This window comes from Diadema antillarum, unplaced genomic scaffold (assembly GCF_040938485.1).
Source record: "Diadema antillarum isolate AM-2024a unplaced genomic scaffold, OU_Dant_1.0 seq00000007_RagTag, whole genome shotgun sequence".
Lineage (NCBI taxonomy): Eukaryota > Metazoa > Echinodermata > Echinoidea > Diadematoida > Diadematidae > Diadema > Diadema antillarum.
Genome location: NW_027271129.1, coordinates 191160 through 210959, shown reverse-complemented (window position 1 = coordinate 210959; position 19800 = coordinate 191160). Strand labels below are relative to the sequence as shown.

At 39.6% G+C, this 19800-nt stretch overlaps 2 protein-coding genes across 3 annotated transcripts in view; one reads left to right on the top strand and one right to left on the bottom strand.

The window, feature by feature from the left end:
* LOC139724954 (alpha-N-acetylgalactosaminide alpha-2,6-sialyltransferase 2-like) overlaps positions 1 to 19800 on the bottom strand; it is a 188861-nt gene that overhangs the window by 141532 nt on the left and 27529 nt on the right. The window lies entirely within an intron of this gene.
* On the top strand, positions 13788 to 18753 carry LOC139724948 (uncharacterized). Its single transcript, XM_071636065.1, has 5 exons — positions 13788 to 13989; positions 15836 to 16136; positions 16541 to 16809; positions 17174 to 17496; positions 17758 to 18753. Exons 1-5 carry the CDS (start codon positions 13788 to 13790, stop codon positions 18751 to 18753), a joined length of 2091 nt encoding a protein of 696 aa, XP_071492166.1.

Here is a 19800-nt window from a genome sequence, read left to right as displayed (position 1 = left end):
GCTATTAACAGCATAATAACAATATGAAGAGAAACGCGTACACTAGTTGAATGATTGAGAACAACTGTAATCAAGTCAGTCTGCAAGAATCTGTGAACAGTCTATTGCAGAAGTCGACTCAGTATGTGTCCAATGCGAGGTGCGCAATAACCACGTGCTGTCATTCAACATGTGCGTGCCTGGGAAGAACGCAACTTTCATGTTCAGCTCCCACGGTGTCATATAAGATGTTCTTTGAGTGGTGGGAGACCGACGTGCAATCAACACGTTATGACGCGAAATGTACAGTTGTTTTTTTCTCTAATCTTTTTTTTTTGAGAAGCATAGCGGTGTTTTCAAACACACTATGTTAGGTTGGTCTGCGAGGGGTGGGGGTGGTGGAGGGGGAGGCGTAGTACAAGACTTTGAGAAATTAAGGAGATGCTACATCTTTCAGTTTTTTCTTGGGATGCGCAGAATTGCTGTAATTATAATTATGGGATATTACACAATGAGAGTTGAATTAAAACACGCAAGTAAACGTATGCCCACATACACGCACTGACATAAACACAAAAACACGATATAGTTTTGACGAAATGAAATATACTGGTGATCTGTAATTTTCTTAAAATTCAATGATAAAAAAAATCCTTCCATCTGCCACGTTTCCCTCTCTTCTACATTGCCATTAGGATCAAATTTCAGGATCAAATTTGATCATTTCTTTCACTGTTGTAATAGTCAAATACTAGTACATGTACATGTATTGCTCTTTATGATAAACTAACTTACAACTTGGATGGAATTGCCGAATAACCAACCGTTTGAGTGTTTAACCTTTTTTATTTTCGGTTAAATTACGAATGCTATAAAGGGTTAGGTGTTCATTACCAGCAAAGAATAAGGGGAAAGAAACATTGACGACAGTAAAATAAAAGCAAAGAGCTGATTGTGCGTATGCAGTCTCTTCGGATAGAAGAAACTTGACCCCCAACACACACACACACACACACACACACACACACTTGTGGGCATTTCCACACAAAAAAAAAGTTGCCAGACTCCAGGTGCTAGACGAAAGAATGCGCGCACTTCTAGCCTGGAAATATCGACTGAACAATGATCAGCTTGTAATTGGCAAAGATCATGATTCTAAGCAACACATCATGATTGTGTATAGCCTTTCTTTTGGCCCATACTAGACAACATCGAACAGTCGATTATATACTTGAATACCAGTATTTTTAATGCTCACTGAACTATAAAAGGGATTGATTAATCACTCAATCAAACATGGAATTACAGAAATATTACTAGTATGAAGGGTCTTGTATGCCGAGACAAATTCACTACGAGAATGTTATGCAGCCCCGTGCTTATTGAGGGCTACATGTACCCGATTAGACAGCAAAATCATGACAATTTCACGCTCCTCAAAACTGCGTATCCCTATTTAAAGTTCGAAGGAACTTCACCTGTGAAAAAAAAAATGTATATATATATACTGTAAATTTCCACTAAATTTTACTTCGATGGTTTGGCTAGCAACTTTCGTTCAGGGTTTTTCTTTTCTTCATTCTCATTTTTATTTCTTTGCTCGTAAAAGACTTCTTGATTTCTTCAACTACAAATTGTAAGTCACGAGGGGCATTCAATCCATTGAACTTGCAATAACCTCATTCCTTTGAATTGAGTGAAACCACGTGTTCGTACGGGTGCTGTTCGTTATTCCGAAGGTTCGTTATTCCGAATGTTCGAATCGAAACACGCAAATTCCCTATACCTAGAGGCTCGTTAATCCGAAAATGAAAAAGGGTTCGTTAATCCGAACATTTGTGGCGTTATTCCGAAGGTTCGTTATTCCGAAGATTCGTTAATCCGAAAATGAAATTCGGAACAACGAACCTTCAGAATAACGAATCTTCGGACTAAGGAGCCTTCGGAATAACGAACCTTCGGAATAACGAGCTGTAACCGTTTCGTACTTCGGCACATCCACGCAAAGCGTGGCGTTTAGCGATCATGCATGTGGCAGACTTTCAGATTATAGTTAGAGGAAAAGAAACTGGAATAAGATACTTTGGAAATGGTGATGTTTAAAGTTGAAGCTTGAAAACAATGCATGTCTATGTTTTATAGTAAACGATAATTAAAAATACCCAACAAAGTTTTGCATTCGCTCTCACAAAAGCTCGCTTGAGAAGATCAAAGTATCCCCCTCCCCTGAAAGGCAGTTGGAGTTTCCACATCCCCCCCCCCCCCCCCCCACGAAGCTTTTGGAGATCAGATATTGCGTCCTTGGTATAACATCAGATATTGCGTCCTTGGTATAACATAAAGCAATCAATGAACGCTGAACACAGGAATCTTTATTCTTAGGGCAAAATATGAATTTTGGAGCTGCTGAGTATGTCCCTACTAATTTCTGCTTACGAGAACATAATTCTGTGAGGAATTCAAAGTTGTATTTGATGAAAATTTGTTTTGAATTACGAACCTTCGGAATAACGAACATCATCCCATTTTGACTGTAGGTGAAGTAGGGTGCGTATACATTATATGCCACCCCCAATAAATAAATAAATAAATGAATAAATAAATGTAAAAGTCTGGAAGGTCCACTTTTTCAAAAAATACCGTAAGACATATTTATAAGCCTCATCTGTATGCACTACTCCAATGTCCAATGTCTCGTTGGATGACCCCGACACTTGACCACTCGGTACCCCTCACCTTACCTTTGCACACAAGTGTAATAATAATGAAGTAACCTAAACAAGAAGCAGAAATTATTTTTTTTCTTCTTCATCACAGTTTCGTAAGAAGGGAGAGGAAGAGGAAAAAAATAATGATAAAATAAATTCCACATATTCAGATTACGATTATATTCCAGTTCGTCGCTTGGTGTATATCGTGTGTGAATTTACGCCTACCGATTGTAGTTCGTTATTCCGAAGGTCCGTTATTCCGAAGGTTCTTCAGTCCGAAGGTTCGTTATTCCGAAGGTTCGATAATCCGAAAAAGTGATAAGGTTTGTTATTCCGAAGGTTCATTAATCCGAAAATGAAATAAGGTTCGTTAATCAGAAAATGAAACAAAGCTCGTTATCCCGAAGGTTCGCTACGGACCCAATTTCATTTTCGGATTAACGAACCTTCGGAATAACCAACCTTCAAAATAACGCCACAAATGTTCGGATTAACGAACCCTTTTTTCATTTTCGGATTCTCTAGGTATTATAGGGAATTTGTGTGTTTCGGATTAACGAACCTTTGGAAGAAACAGCACCCACGCCTATACCATGTCTGTCAGCTTTAAACGGGTATGTGCGTGATTCTATATAGGTGCGTGTTTTCATTAATTTTCATTCCTTGATATCTCCATTTTTTAAAAACTGTTTGTAATGGAGTATACGTTGATGAAAACATTATCAAGTTGCGACTCGACCACTTACCTATCATCTTAACCCATCTCCGCACACACGTACTTTCTAAAAAAATAATCGAGTGAAAATATTCACTCTTAAAGGAGCGAATACAAAAAAGTGAATTTAGAGTGAAATTGGAGTGAATTTTGAGTGAAAATGTTCATTTTCACTCATTTTGGAATGACCTCAGGGATCACTTGACGATTTTGGAGTGATCCCTGAGGTCACTCTAAAACGAGTGAAAATGAACATTTTCACTCAAAATTCACTCTAAATTCACTCTTTTTTGTATTCACTCCTTTAAGAGTGAATATTTTCACTCGATTTTTTTAGAGAGATTCAAAGAAGCAGTTCATCACAATAATGTCAGGAGTAGATATTCATCAATTCCACAAATTGAGATTACGATTGTATTCCAGTTTGTGAATCGTGTGTTCTTGTGTTTGTAACATTGTGTTTACATGACACCATTTTTTCAACATATACATGGTTACAATTCATTATTCCGAAGGTTCTTTAGTCCGAAGATTCATTATTACGAAGATTCGTTATTCCAAAGGTTCGTTCTTCCGAAGGTTCATTAATCCGAAAATGAAATAAGGTTCGTTATTCCGAAGGTTCGTTAATCCGAAAATGAAATAAAAGCTCGTTATTCCGAAGGTTCGTTACGGACCCTATTTCATTTTCGGATCAACGGACCTTCGGAATAACGAACCCTATTCCATTTTCGGATGAACGAACCTTCGAAATAACGCCACAAATGATCGGATTAACGAACCTTCGGAATAACGAACAGTGCCCTATATACATAATATATTATGACCTAACGAACCATCAGAAAATCGAACCTTATTTCATTTCGGATTGGCAAACCTTCAGAGAATTTAATAGGCCATATCATTCATTTTCGGATTCACGAACCTTTGGAATAAAGCACTTTCAGAGCAACACGCTCTAAAGCCATTCTTTTTATTCGGGCATTGGGAGAAAGTTCAGAAAAGAATAATCTTTGAGGTATAAGAAATCAGTTTCATTTTTATTCGACACTATCGATGATTTCTAGGCGTGGTATTCATTTTCCGACAAAAAAAAAAAAAGAAGAAGAAGAAGAAGAAGGAGGAGGTTCGTTCTGCCGATGGTTCATTATTGCAAATCCGATACACGCAGATTCCCACCACCGACTATAGAAGTTTGTCAATCCGAAAATAATCAACAAGGTTCGTTTATCCAACTTGTGGCATTATTCTGAAGGTTCGTTTCTCTGGAAATGAAATAAGATTCGTTGATCAGAGAGTGAATCACGTCGTACAAAACTTTTTCTGATAAACGAACTTGCAGTATACCGAATCAATTTTCGTTATCAAATGAACGAACCTTCGATCCTTTCTTCCTCTCATTTTTTTATATATTTATTTCTTTTTTATTATCAAACCTTCTGTTATTAGGGATATTGGTACAATAGGTGCAACATTGTTTCCTCTGCTTTTCTTTAAATAATCAAGAAAAGACAAAATCTTTAAGGCAAGATAAGTTAACTACATGGTTCGACATAGTTTACTTTTTATCGAGGAGTATTCATATAGCAGTGAGTGATACACCTTACAAGGAGGTATAGAAAACGTGGAGATGTAATCATAACAAATAAGTATATCTTTTGGTTTAGAATGGTTTTCTTTCAGGCACAGTATTCATTGCTCCGTTGAAAGAAAATTCTGATGTTTCGTTATTTCAGGTGCATGTACGTCACGATACCGACACCCACGAGTCATATACATAATATACAGTCCAGGAGTCATACACCTCACAAGTCATACAGCCTTGAGTTCGACATAGATGATGTCCACTGGCGGGGGAGGGAAAATACCGAATGTTCCATCCGAAGGGTTTGAAATGCTATTGATGGAGGTTATAAGTCCCGAGACGAAGTCGAGGAACTTACAGCCTCCCGAAATAGTGTTTCAAACCCTGATGGTGGAATGTTTGGTACATGTTCCCGACAACAAAAGTCATCATAATGTTAGATTAGGCCTATATGGGTTAGTCAAATTATCACACTTTCGTACGCATTACGATTATGGGTCATCTGCTTTTTCACATTGTATGGAATAGGCAAATTTATCCTATCGATTGCGTGAAAAATATGATCGTTCAATCGTTTGGTATCGTTTGTCATTTCTTACGTGAAAATGTTTTCCCATGGGAGAACATTACAAAAATGTTCTGCCCATGGGCGAACATAACCAATGTGCCTCCATCACGTGACTGTGTTTAGCCAATCAATAACCGGTAGCCTATTTGAATAACCCATTTAACGTAAGGAAAAAAGGCCTACGAGACCGACACATTAAATCCCGTGTTGTATCCATCGAACTCGTGGGCTGTTTTTATTTATGTCGAACTCGTGAGCCGTTTTTACCGAGTGTTGAACTCATGAACTTCATTTGCCTAGCGTCGAACTCGTGGGCTCTATGACTCGTGACCAGTATGACTCATGGACCTGTTTTCAATGTCGAACTCGTGGGCTGTATGAGTCATGGGTGTCGGTTTCGTAGGACGACCCCGTTATTTCGAATCTGAAACACGCAAAATCTCCAGATGTTTGTTACAGAAAATGTAAGGGTTCCTTAATGCGAATATTAATGTGGCATTATCCCCAGGGTTTGTAAATCTGAGAAAAAGTTTAATCTTAAAACGAACTCTCATGTATATCTAGGTCTGCGTGGTACGAAACTTATAGGGCCTATTAGTTTCGGGATTGCGGAATCTTCAGAATTACACATTGTGTTTCGCTTTCGAATCAACAAACCTTCAAAATTACTAAACTTTTCTTCTTTTTTCATATTTGGTGAAGCGAACCTTCGGAAAACCAAAACTTTTTTTTCTCTCTTTCATGTTTTTTTTTCTTTATAAAAAACAGAACAAAAACAAAAACAACTAGAAATGTCGCTATGGCGACTGTATAGCGACTGGTATGCCTCCGCCATAATGCATGATTCTCCTAATAGGTCTAGATAGTACATGTGGACAATGTGTGATTACATTTTCACAAAACTGGCAAAATATTGAAATGACAAGTTTGTCACAAATGTGTTGAATGTTCACCTTCCTTGACCTTGGTTTAATTGGATGAATAGGAGAGCATGTATTTGGGGATTTAAGGACTTTAACTTGACTTTGACCCATTCATACATTTATGCATTGAGTAATTTTCATGGTACCGGTATGGAGAAAAAGTGCAACTCTCCAGAGAATTTCTATTAGGTTACACATGCATACACCAAGTGTAAAAAAAAAAAATAATAATCCTGCTGGCATTGCATGAACATGAGGAAAATAGTAAAATTTTTGAAGTGTTGCACTTGACCTTTGACCCCTGACCTTTGACCCCATGAACCCTACATTCTCTAGATAATCACTGCCAGTCAGTACTTGTATACTATGTTCCATGAAGATACCTTGAACAATTTTCCAATTTACAGAGAAAAAAAAAGACGTTTTAATAGTTTTACTCGACCTTTTGACCTTTGACCTTTGACCTCATGACCCAAACTTTCGCCAGAGAATCTAAATTAGGTAATACATGTATACACTAAGTTTCAAGAAAATATCTTCAGGCATTGCATAGATATGGTGGAAATAGTGAAATTTTATGTATTTGACCTCGACCTTTTGACCTTTGACCTTGAGCATGTGCACCCAAAAGTTGATAGGCACAACTTCACCCCCTAATACACATACATGCCAAGTTTCATTAGGATACCTCAACTGGTTTTGATAGTTACCTTGTCCACAAAATTCATTACGGACGGACGGAAAGACGGACGGACGGAAGGACGGACGGACGGACGGACGGAAGGACGGACGGACGGACGGACGGACGGACGGACAGACGGACAACCCGAAAACATAATGCCTCCGGCACCACTTCGTGGCGGAGGCATAAAAAACTTCGGATTGTGTACTGTGAGAAACAAACAGTTACTGTTGTTTTTTCCCCGATCAGTGGTGATAATTCAGGTAAGATATAATTTAGTGGAAAAGAAAATAAGGCACAAAAAAAAGTTATTTGAATCCTGACATCAATTACTGTTTTTTCTTTTTACCGATAAATGAAAGATCATACAGATAAGAAATGAGAGGAAAAAGAAAAAATAGCCTGTGATAACGAATCGTATTAAATGTTTGACATCCTTGGTCTTCGCCTTTGGTCTTCGACTTGCTTTCCTTACCTGACCATCCCGGGTCCCCAGGCCCCAGACTATTTATAACCTCCAGGAATGCACCAGTGCGCGCGGTTTCCTTTGTTGATGCTCTCTATTCTACCCGCCCCACCCTTCCCAAAGTCTGGCACCTTGCCATCGTGGGATTTTTCATCTTTTCCTTTTTGGTCAAGTTGGTGTTCACAACTTTGTCTACGTGACTGCGTTCTGTTTTGTTTCTCCGAATTCTTCACTGCGTGCTCTACAGACATGTGGTGCACAAACAGTTACTGTATGGCTGTTTATGATGGGGGTCACCTATACTAACCTGCAAGCATCTTACGGCGAGCAGAAAACGGCAGTTTCCTCTGCTGTGGCTACTTTTACTGCCAGTATTTTAACTCCCAAAATATTGGGCTTTGTCACTACGGAATACAAGGATCTCGCCAGCGTATATCACCCTTGTCGGCGCCGACAAGCGTGCGGTTTGAAGAAACTATTGCCGACAAGGGTAAAACTTGCCGACAAGGGTAACACCACGCGTGAACTTGCCGACAAGGGTAACACCATGCGTGAACTTGCTTGACGAGCTAAGTTCGGACCAATTTCTCGCCTTTTTTACTCTTTATTATCTGGCTAGAAAAGAAGCTAGATGTTGAAAGGAGCAGCAGTTTACAAGCGCAAAAAGTTATCCACGCAATCACCGCACCGATCACAACAACCAGGGAGGTCCTCACCTCCCTGCAACAATGCGGCTCAACATAGCGTCGTACATGTACTAGCTGCAGATACACACCGCAGATACACACCACATCACACACTTGCTCACTCACATGCGCTCTGATTCGGGATCCACACACACATGCATAAGGGAGGTGAGACCCAGCCGGCCACAGACAGCGGCCTGTGTGTACGACGGTATTGTGAGAGGGAGAGAGAGGACGGAAAGAGAGGGTCGGAGGCCGAGGGAGGTGGAGGAAGGCTGACACGTGCTCGCTTGTTGTCACGCTTGTTGTCGGGTTACGCAAAAACAAGCGATATGAAATGCACGCCCCCCTCCGCCACAGGTTGTATTTTTTTTGCTGCTTTGGTTTGTTTGTTCGTTTGTCTGCCTGTCTGTCTCTCTATTCGCAAAATAAGTCAAAATTTGGGAACAGACTACGATGAAATTTTCAGGAACAGTTGATTGGTAAAATGGCGCAAGGAACAGATGATTAAATTTTGATACTGAGGTAACCAAGCAGGATTTATAGTACCACCGGAATTCACCGCCAGGATCCAGGATTTTTAGTCTTTTAGATTTTTAGTTTCGTATATTTGAAAGGATTCGTATCAATTCTTTAGGAAGCTGGCCATCAGCAATGACGCAAAATTAGATGCGTTCAAAGCATTGCCGCAGAGAGAAAATTAACTCCATCTTTCGTTAAAAAAAGAAAAAAGAATGTGCGATGGAGTAAGCAAATGCAAATTGTTATTATTATTTCTTTATTTAAAAAGCCATGCATTCCATTTGAGCCATTTCACTTTCCATGGATTTGTAAACGTCATTCGTGAATATTCCATTTTCCTTCTCTGGGCCGAAATTTATTCTGTCACGATAGTCCTTCAAGTTCAACGTACGTAATGCTCCACGTGCTTCTGGCTTGGTTAGGGGGCCTTCATGGGCAGAAAATAAATGGATAATCATTCATAGATGCTCCCAGTTGGTTTACATGTTATCTACACGCTGTTAACGACCACTGAAGCAAGGTGGCAGTACGCGCGGCATTCCTTTATCTGACACCTGGCTTTCGTGGAAATTTCGTGGAAATTTCCACAAGCCATGATATCAAGTTTCCCCACTGCCTGTGGTCGTGTTTTTTTTTTTAAATTCTTCATTGCGAACATCAATTTGTCCAACTTGAAAAGTGTAGATAATTTGCTTCGAGCACGTGTTTCTTTCTTTTTTTATTGCAGCGTCGGTAACATTTTGTTTTGTTCATCGTCCGTGCATGGCAGGGGTTCATGGGAGGAGAATGATAGGAATAACTGGGGAGAAAATAAACTGAAAGAAGGAAGCATCTTTTGAGCGAGCTGCCTTTGTTTTTTTTTTTCTACAATATCACCACCAAGGTTCTTTTTTTTTCCTGGCTAGATAACTCAAAAAGTTATGAATGGACTTGAATTCAATTTTCTGGGAAATTTTGATAGTGCCAATGAATAAATAGTGCCAATGATCCATAGTTAGGTGGAGTTCTGAGCCCTCTCCCTTCCCACCCTATAGTTCATTACTGAAATATATTTTGTTCTCCATCACCGATATGAAGTTTGCTCTCCTTTCCATTTCGTACTTCCATCCCTTCTCTGACCCAATCACTGCACATGTGTGAAAATGGATCCGTTTGGGATTATGAACACAACATATAATGTATTACATTAATGTTCATTAGGGAAGTTTGGTTTGTGTGTGTCTGTGTGTGTCTGTGTTTATTCATTTTTTTGATCATGCTCTTGCTTCAAGGAGCTACGCTTTTCCCGCGTAAAATTAATAATGGTTACCGCAAGCAGAGGCCCACGTTTTGACGTGAAGAACCACACATTCTATATCTATTTATAATATTTTTTAAAATCTAAAATAAAGAATGTTTGGTTGTTCAAGTCATATATTTTAAAGTCAAAATATTATTTTGACATTTCATGCGCTTAATTGCCGAGCATTTTCTTTCTTTCTGTTTTTTTTTTTTTTTTTTTTAACGGGAGAGAGCGAAATGTTCATCTCTTTAGCAATGACGACCTTTAGGCATAATATTTGTGACGCAGTTTTGATTTTCGTTAACATGTGAATTGTTCTCCTTCCAGATCAGTTCTTAATTTTGTGACCCAAAAGTTAACAATGTTTTTCACATTCACAAAAGCAGTTTGGTTAGCCAGTGTTCACTTCACTGCCAATGAAATTTCTAAATAAAGCGATGCTCCAAACGGGTTTACTCTGAGGGTTTGATCCGAATAATGATAGAATAATACTACATTCCTTATTATTCTGTAGGTTCGTTAATCGGAAAATAATAAAGAAACAATGTCCGTTAATTTCCACACAAAATCAGTTTTGTTATTTTGAACGTTCTGCAAATGAAATTTTGGAATGAAACAGTTACAGTTTTCTTACTCTGAGGGTTCGTTACTCCGACAGAAAAAAAAATAGTAATGAAATAGTACTAGATTCTATATTCTGAAGGTTCGTTAACCGAAAAATAATCAAGAAAAAATTTCCGTAAATTTCAAAACGAAATCAGTTGTCATTTCGAACGTTCTGCCAGTGAAACTTCGGAATAAAATGACGGCACAAAACAGCGTGTTTTCATACTCTTCTAGGGTCTGTTACTCCGACAGAAATAGTAATGATAAAATAATACATTGTAGTTCTTTATTCTGAAGGTTCGTTAAAGGGGAAGTCCGGACGATTATCAGCTGTTTCTTGTGTAAAGAACAATATTTCATGAACCTATTACCCTTTTCCCGACGAGAAAAGACCATCAGATACATTTACTATGATTTTTTTTTTTAAATAAGGTAATTCTTCATGTTCGAATCCGTTGCGAGCAGCCCTTTGTACTATCTGTCCCAGGATGCATTGCGCGTGACGTATCAGGCTCAGTTTCCTCAGCTGAGAGCACCACGAGCGAAGCCCAGCTACGCATCGATCTCCCATTGCACTGCTGACTTCGGAGCGGTGTCTGCATGCCTGCCTAGGTGTGCCTTGTTGGCGCTACTGCAGGAGACCGTATACCGATTTAGGAGTGCTGTTGCCAAATGCTGTATTCCTTTATTCAAATAATCTTCGGTATATATCTATATAAAATCCGTCAAAGGTTAATGTGAAATAGTCGCAATGCTGTAACATTTTTCTTTAATTGAAATATTCATGTATTGTAATACTGCCGTACGTATTAGTGTCCACCCCATCACTTACAATGCATTGGCTATTGTTGCCATCAGAGTGATCATACACAGGCTGATCAGGCATACATTTACGTCTGCTGCTGCCAAATGCTATCACAATCTGCAATCGTTTTTTCGACTTCTGAGTGTGAACAATCTGAAATCAGTCGGTCAATTTCAGAATTATTGCCTCTCTTGTTGTCCGAGACTGTTGAGTGTGTCTGATGGTGGTAAATTACTACAGTATACATGTAACTTGAACCGCGGAAGAAACGCCAGCGCCAGCTTCATCATACTATATTATAGTACCGCCAGCCGCCCAATACACACAGCGTATAATGGGACTGCGTGCTGTAGCATTCAGGATCATGATAAGGTAGTATCGTGGATAAATATCAACTTAAAATCGAAATATTTCTTCAGTTTGAAGACTTACTAGCAAAGTTGAAGTATTGACAACACCCAAACACTTGACACAATAATCGGCATTTTTTAAGTGAGGCAATAGATCATGCCGCGTGCATCCGTTGCTTGGCCGGAACCACGCGATACGCTACCGCTTGCTCGGCCCGTATCGCCGTTGCAGCGCTCAAGCAGGGCTCCCCGAGCCAGCTGACGCTCCAAACAAAAAGCAAAGTGGGGCTGATACATCATGCCGTCACGTGATCTTTCTCGCCGCGTACAGAAATCGAACAGCTACGATTCAAAATCAGTGATGCTAAAAAATCGATTGTGGCGAGTTGGAAGGGTATTTTTCCATGAAACTTAGTCATTGTGGTCCTTGATTTATGTAGATTTTGGTGAAATTTTTTCAAATTCGTCCGGACTTCTCCTTTAACCGAAAATTGAATAAAGAAAATGTCCGTAAATTTCGAAACGAAATCAGTGTGTCATTTCGAACGTTTTGCCAGTGAAATTTTGGAAAACGACTGCCCAAAAACAGTTGCAGTTTTCTTACTCTGAGGGTTCGTTACTCTGACAGATTAATGATAAAATAATGCTAGATTCTTCATTCTGAAGGTTCGTTAATCCAAAAATGATTAATAGTTGGGGGCCTAAGGGCTCAAAATGGGCTGTTTGGTTCAAATTCTTCCAAAAGCACCAAATTTGGCTCATAGGTCCCTTGTACCATACTCTTTCGATTTTTGATGGGCGCCAAGACTAAAAACCCTTGGGGCCGCCATATTGGTGAAATCCAATATGGCCGCCATCCGGGTTAAAGGTCAACTGCAGTTACAAATTGAAAAGGTTGATTAATGTTATGAATCCCATATGGAAGATTTTACGGGGTAAGAGAATGTGATTCTAAATATCATTTCAGCAATTCAAGGTCACTCTCACCTCACAAGGTCACTTTCAAGGTCAAATAAGGGTCAAATCAGGCATTTTTTACATTTTTCCAAATAGTGTCTGTGAGCATTAAACTGCAATTCACTGGTACCCCTATTTTGTCCCATTTGTCACCTCTTCCATACTCCTTTAATGGCCAGTTAGGGTCAAGAGCGGTTCCATCCCCCTACATATCAATTATGATTATGACAAATAAATGAAAAATTATATTTGATATATATATATATATATATATGTGACCCGCTACAGCAAAACCCGACGCTTCTCGGCAAATTCCATTTCTCTGTACAGGCCTCCGAAGACCAAATTTCGACCTAAGGGGCTAACTTGAGATTTTTACATGATCGAATTAAACATCCATTCAAGATTGTTCTCCCAAAAGTTAGATTTGATTCGTGATCAGGAAATATTTTAAAATAATTTTCAAAATGATGAATACAATATTGGGTCCACTTCAATAGTTGAGACAATGAAGCTAAATTACAGAAAATCGCCGAAAATATCACATTTTGTTCCCCGCGAGAAGTTCATTTTTCTGAGTGCATCCCCGGCGAGTTTGGTATCAAATAAACGAGGAAAGCGTGTCTGACCCAAATAAGGAGATATGGGGGACGTCCTATATCAAGCAACCAATGAAAACTTCGCCTGAAGATGACGTTATTTATGTCAAAGTGTCAATCACACCGTAAACAAAAGGCTGTTGCTACCCACGTGTTCGAAATCACGGCATCTCATTCGCCAATCAATAGGTATGACGTAATGCATCGTTGTTTACCTGCTGATCTCTCGAGCTCGCTTCGTCTCTTCGATCCCTGCACGTGTTTTACTGTTGCCTGTTCGTCATCTTTCAGACTTTCTTTTCACTATTTTGAGAGTTTTTCTGACTGTGTACTACATCAAATGACTTCAAAATGTCGCGAAAGAAACAGGATTTGAGCGACAAGACAGTCGCAGCTATGGTAAATGAAGCGACAGCGTGTGGCATGGATATGTCGGGTTTGGCTGACGTCTTGTCGGACTACTTTGCTTCGAGCACAACTCCCGAAACTTCCGGCGCTCGGACGAAAGGAGCTGCTTCCACCGCAGCTTCCGATGATTCTGCCACCGACTCAGGTAGGCCTCCGTTCGTTTGTTTGTTTGTTTGCCCACTGTAATGACAGTTTCTATGTAGATTTACATGTACTTTGTCTTTAAACTACGTGAACAGAAATAAGATTCTGTAGCCATAAACGCGTAAATTACGTGTGAGGTTTACACGAGCGAAATTTCACAGATCTCGTGAGTCGAGGCCCTGCTAAGAATCTACTACGGTAACGTGTGTTCTATGCAACAACAGTTAGACTGAGCTGGACAAAGCATAACGTTAAGGGGTTTGTAAACACTTCAAACGTATAACAATCTTGTAAAGCTAGTGATTAAGAAGTAATTTACATTGTAGCGTTAGAGCCATCTGGCAGACCTGTAACACTAACAGGTACCGGTACACATCGATCCAGTTAAATACGGTCCACTCAAAAATTGCCAGTTAGACATCTAACTTTTGCTCACGTTAAGTTGATCTACAAAAGTAGGCGTAACCAAAATTTACTTACTTACCATGGGCATGGCATGCTTCTACAACTGAAGTTACGGTAAAAATTTTACAATTGTACGGATACGAAACAAATTGTCCTTCAAAGGTATGGAAGTTAGGAAGAGTTACCAATGATCCGCGTGTACCGTGTGTACGGAACTGTATTCAACGGTGGCCTAGTATTAGTAAATTGTTTGATATATCTCTCTTCTTTGTAATTAAAATTTCACGTGGTAGTTGCTACTCTAACGTTAGGGAATCACAAAACTGTGTGGTTCTAATGTGTCTATTTCCATAGTTATATTCATATCTAAGTTAACATGTTATTATTGTACTTGTACAATTTGTGTACTAAATTGTAGTCACAGGTAGGGTATGCAGGAATCTTTACGTTCATCTGGGACGTGAATAAAGCCCATCAGACAAATGAAAAAAAAAGGGCAAATTCCTGAAGAAGGCCCCACGGCAATGTGCGTACACATGTGCGTTAGCAAGCAAGGTTAGGTTTAGAAACTTTAGGGTTAGGTAGGGATGTATTTATGGTTAAATTGGCCATTAGATTAGTCGAGGGACAATGGGGAGTCCTTCCGAGAATAAAAAGTTGAAGACCAAAGGAAAAAAAAAAGGAGAAAGGGAGGACGAAAGATGCGATGCCATGGAAATCTGCCCCACCGCTGTATCAGTCTCACGTGGTGGGAGATGGGGCTGCATTTAGGAGTATTAATCTATCGAATATACTGTGGAAGAAAACCCCACCACTGTGCTTATCTCCTGATGAAAGCTACACGGTAGGGCTGAATTCACAAGTTTAAACAGGCGAGTCGCCATACACTTATTAGTACGGACACGCAGTGGTGGGGCCTATTTTACGTGGTTTTTTTTTACGTCAAAATAAGTCAAAATGTAGGAATGATGGTGTATTGGGTAATCTATTGTTGCACTACCGTACTACTCTAGTTTGTCTATGCTGCATTGATGTGTACATCATGCGCCACTGGCATTCACTCTTTGAGCCATTGGGGACCTTTATTTGTGTGGTTGAAATATTAAGAGATGTTACTTATTTTTTGCAAAAAGAATTGCACATAGTATGATGTTCAAAGACCTGCCATTTGCTTCTTAGTGTTTTCTTCCGTGTAGTTCAGTGATACCACTTATTTTGTTGTTACATTATTTTACTCTGTTTGTATTGCTATGTAGAGCTAAGCAATGTTTTAAAAAATGTGTAACTTGCATTTAGATTTATTAAGAAACTTTGGATGCATTAAATGACAAATAGTGAATTCACAACTTATTTATTATTTGATCAGTTCAGATATGGCTATTAGATTTGATGATATATTAATTTTTGATCTCTCTCTTTCCTATTTCAATTATTTGGAACAGATTCTGATGATGAGGAGTCTGATGATGAAGGCGCTGGTCCGTCATCCAGGCCTGAATTTTCATCGGGATCAAGCAGTGATGGGTCAGCTGATGAGCCAATGGACTTAAGCAGTGACGAGGAAGGGGGCGCTGACAAGGTTGATGATGTCGAAGAGGAGGCACGTGCTGCAACAGAACGAGCCAAAGATGCGGACATCGACCTTGAGCCACTGAAGGAGAGGAAGAACAAATGCAGCTGCACTCTGTTCAATGGAAGACGCTGCATTGAGCAGTTTTCTCAGGCCGAGCAAGATGCCATAAGGTATTTTTTTTTAATTCTTGAGATGAAGTGATGATATTTTTGAACTTTTGTACTTTTGTGTGCTTGCAGACTTGCAGTACTACATGTACATGCACCTTCCCAGACATTCTTGCCATTTAAATGCATCATGTTTCTATCTTTCTAACATCTACTCAATTTAGAAAGGAAGATGGACAAAGATACTTTGTATACTGACTTCCAGAGCTATCTGCCAAAACTGTAGGGCCTACTGCCTTGCTAGAACATTATCATTATCTTTAATCTACCTTTCAGAACATTGCTTTATTTATCATACTTTGGTTTTTATAATGAAGATGGATAACCATAGCTTTAAGAGAGTGATACAAAAGGATGTTGAAATTTATTTTGTTGTTTTGCAATTTGTCTTTCTAACCATGCTCCAGGTATTCCATCAAAGAACTTACGGAATTCGAGAAAGATCTCCTTCTACTGGGCGTCATTTCATCATCTTTAAATGATGGTGAAGCCACCCAAGGCAAGAAGTCGAAGCGCAAAGAAAGGAAGCACACAAGAATGAGAAGCTTTAGCTACGGGCACAGAAGGATTTGCCGTTACTCCTTCTTCTACCTGATGGAGATTGGGCCGGAGAAATTTACCAATGTCAAGGCTTGGTACAACACCCACGGTCTGGTGCCACGGCGGAAAAAGTCAGGTATAGATCTTCAATTCTAATCTGTGCTTTCTAACATACTATGTAAATTTGAAAGAAAAAAATAAATTAAGAAATTGAAATAAGAACTTGCAGAAAAAGTTATTTAGTTTTTATGAGTGTCAAGGAAGAAAATGTTACAGAATGCTATGAGTGTCAAGGAAGAAAATGTTACAGAATGCTAAGGTTTGATTATTTTTTTTAGCACGCATAATGAAACAAAAGATGCATGAAAAATAGATATCATTATTTTATTGGAATATGTTATTATCATTACCATTAAAAGAAAGGTATCATGCTCTAATAATGTGGCATGACAGACCCGATGTGAATTTAAGTTCTTGTACTTATTTTTATTGTCTTTCAGGTGGAAGAAGGGGCAAGAAGCTGCTCAAGCTGGCACAGGTCCAGGGTGTGGTTCAGTTCATCCTGAATTATGCAGCAGAAAACTGCATTCTCCTGCCTGGAAGAATTCCCGGCATCAAGTCGTCTGATGTAAAGCTCCTGCCGTCCCATGTGACCAAAGCCAAGCTCTGGCGGCTGTACAAGGCCTCGCTACCTGACCATGCCATTGCCTACTCAACATTCCGGAAGCTTTGGAACGACCTCCTCCCCTACGTTGTGGTGGCAAAGCCTGCGACAGACCTCTGCTGGACTTGTCAGCAGAACAACAGTCTTATCACAAAGCAGGTATATTTATATATTTCTTTGTTTAGAAATATTGATTTTCATGAATGTGTTTGATATTAATGACAAGATTAACATGAACAGAGTATACATAATCTTCAAATGGAAACAAATTATTGAAAAATCCTTCTCAATTAGTGAAATGCTTATAACACTGCACATGTACATAATTGTAACATACACAGGAAATGTAATTATCCTTTCTACTCTTCATTTGTAATCGCATTGTAATGTTCTTAGCGAATTTCTTCTTCTTCTTTACAGGTCAATGTTCCAGAGGAGCAAAAGACAGAAGCTCTTCGTCAGCAGGAGCTACATCTTCTGCAGGCTAAGACGGAGCGGGATGCGTACAATGCTGCCTGTAAAGCATCCAAGGTGGTCTCTAAAGAACATGACATCAACAAGCTCGAAAGAAACGAACCCAACTCCAGGCCGGTGACTTTCCATTACTCCTTTGACTTCGCTCAACAAGTGCACTTTCCAGCTCATCCCCAACAGCCTGGTCCGATCTACTTTAGGACTCCGAGGAAGTGCCATATCTTCGGGGTCACAGCAGAAGGCTTGCCAGCACAGGTCAATTACTTGGCAGACGAGGGCGTGAGTTGTGGCAAGGGCGTCAATGTGGTTGTAAGCTATGTACACCATTTTCTAGAGAACTATGGATGCGGAGAGCAGCACGTCCAGTTGAATGCTGACAATTGCCCTGGACAGAACAAAAACAATACCATGCTGCAATATCTGTGCTGGCGTGTGTATGCTAAGCTGCACAAGTCTGTGTCGCTGTCATTTCTCCCTGTTGGGCATACCAAGTTTGCCCCTGACTGGTGTTTTGGACTCCTCAAACAGAAGTACAGGAAGACACCAGTCTCCTGCCTGCAGGATATCGTTGATGTTGTGGAAGAGTCAACTGCGACTGGCATCAACATCGCCCAGCTTGTTGGCAATGAGCGAGGAGATGTGTTCGTGCCGGTGTACGACTGGGCCAACCATCTGGGTAGGCACTTCAGGCGGTTTCCTCGCGTGAAATCCTACTACCACTTCAGAGTTTCTGAAGAGAATTGTGGTAGGATGTTCTTCAAGGAAAGTGCCGAAAGTGCTGAACAGATGTTTGACCTTGCTCGTACATCTCCTGCTACCACACTCCCCCCTGTCATCCAGCCTGGTGGTCTTGATGCTAGCCGCAAGCAGTACTTGTATGACTACATCAGAGAGTTTTGTAGTCCAGAGACGAGGGATGTGGTCTGTCCAGCCCCAGAGTAGTTGGTATCAGAGGGTTATGTCAGTGAAGTCTTGTGTTGTCAGATATGGAACTTTGTTCATACATAACTGTTTCAGTAATTATGTTGCAGTACACTCGTTTTGTTAACAAGCTTGCACAAGCTGAAGCACAGGCTGCTATTTGTACGTGATACATTGCCACCAAGACTTGCCTTTTCTTTTTGCAGCATCTATTTTTTTTTTTTTTTGTTCTTTCTCTTTCTCGCTTTTGGAATTGAGAGGCTTCATTCCCAGTTTTTCTTCTTATATTTTACTAGACTGGATATTTAATCCTCACAAAATGAAGAATAATAGCATTGAGCAAGAAGCACTTGCAAGGTCTTCATTTCGGTGGAAGATTATCTGCTGAGTGACATTTGTCGTTACAAACTTATTTTGTTTTCTATTATTAAATGTAGCTATTGTATTATTGTTGACATACCCTTTTTTATTCATGTAGAATATATTACATGAAACCATCCAATGCTCTGGAGTAGTGAATCTATCCATCTCCCATCACTTTTCAGTTCTGCCTTTACCGTTTATGTACAGTACTTCGTGTGTTCAAATGCTCGATTGTGAACTTTCTCATGCAAATAGTGCCATACATTGTGAGCTTTCTGGGACCAAGACTCTCTTGATTATTTTATTGTCATAGAGAAACATGTTGAAAATCGGATGTTCAGTAATGTAGCATGACAAACAAAGAAAGAAATGGTACTTGTCAATTATCTTTCTATTTTTTTATTTCGATATCCACAAATTTGTGTGTCTGTATGTGTTATTGCATGCTTCATTCTTCTTAACTGCTATTGTGACCATCCCCTTTAAACACATCACATGTACAATGTGTTTCTTAGATGACTGGACGTATATGACAGTCATGTGTAGAAAAGGCTGGGGAAAATAATGTTGCATTTTTTACATGTCAAGTGCACATCGGATTTCATACCATTAGCTTTGTGGTTATAGAAAGTACATTCATATTTCCTTGTACTGAGACTACCAATTTTACATAAATGTTTGTATTGATACATTTGCCTATAGGAT

Coding starts and splice junctions, on each gene's coding strand:
- LOC139724948 (XM_071636065.1), top strand. CDS start 13,788: ATGTCGCGAAAGAAACAGGATTTGAGCGACAAGACAGTCGCAGCTATG. Junction 16,810..17,173: donor GCCACGGCGGAAAAAGTCAG/GTATAGATCTTC, acceptor ATTGTCTTTCAG/GTGGAAGAAGGGGCAAGAAG. Junction 17,497..17,757: donor ACAGTCTTATCACAAAGCAG/GTATATTTATAT, acceptor TCTTCTTTACAG/GTCAATGTTCCAGAGGAGCA.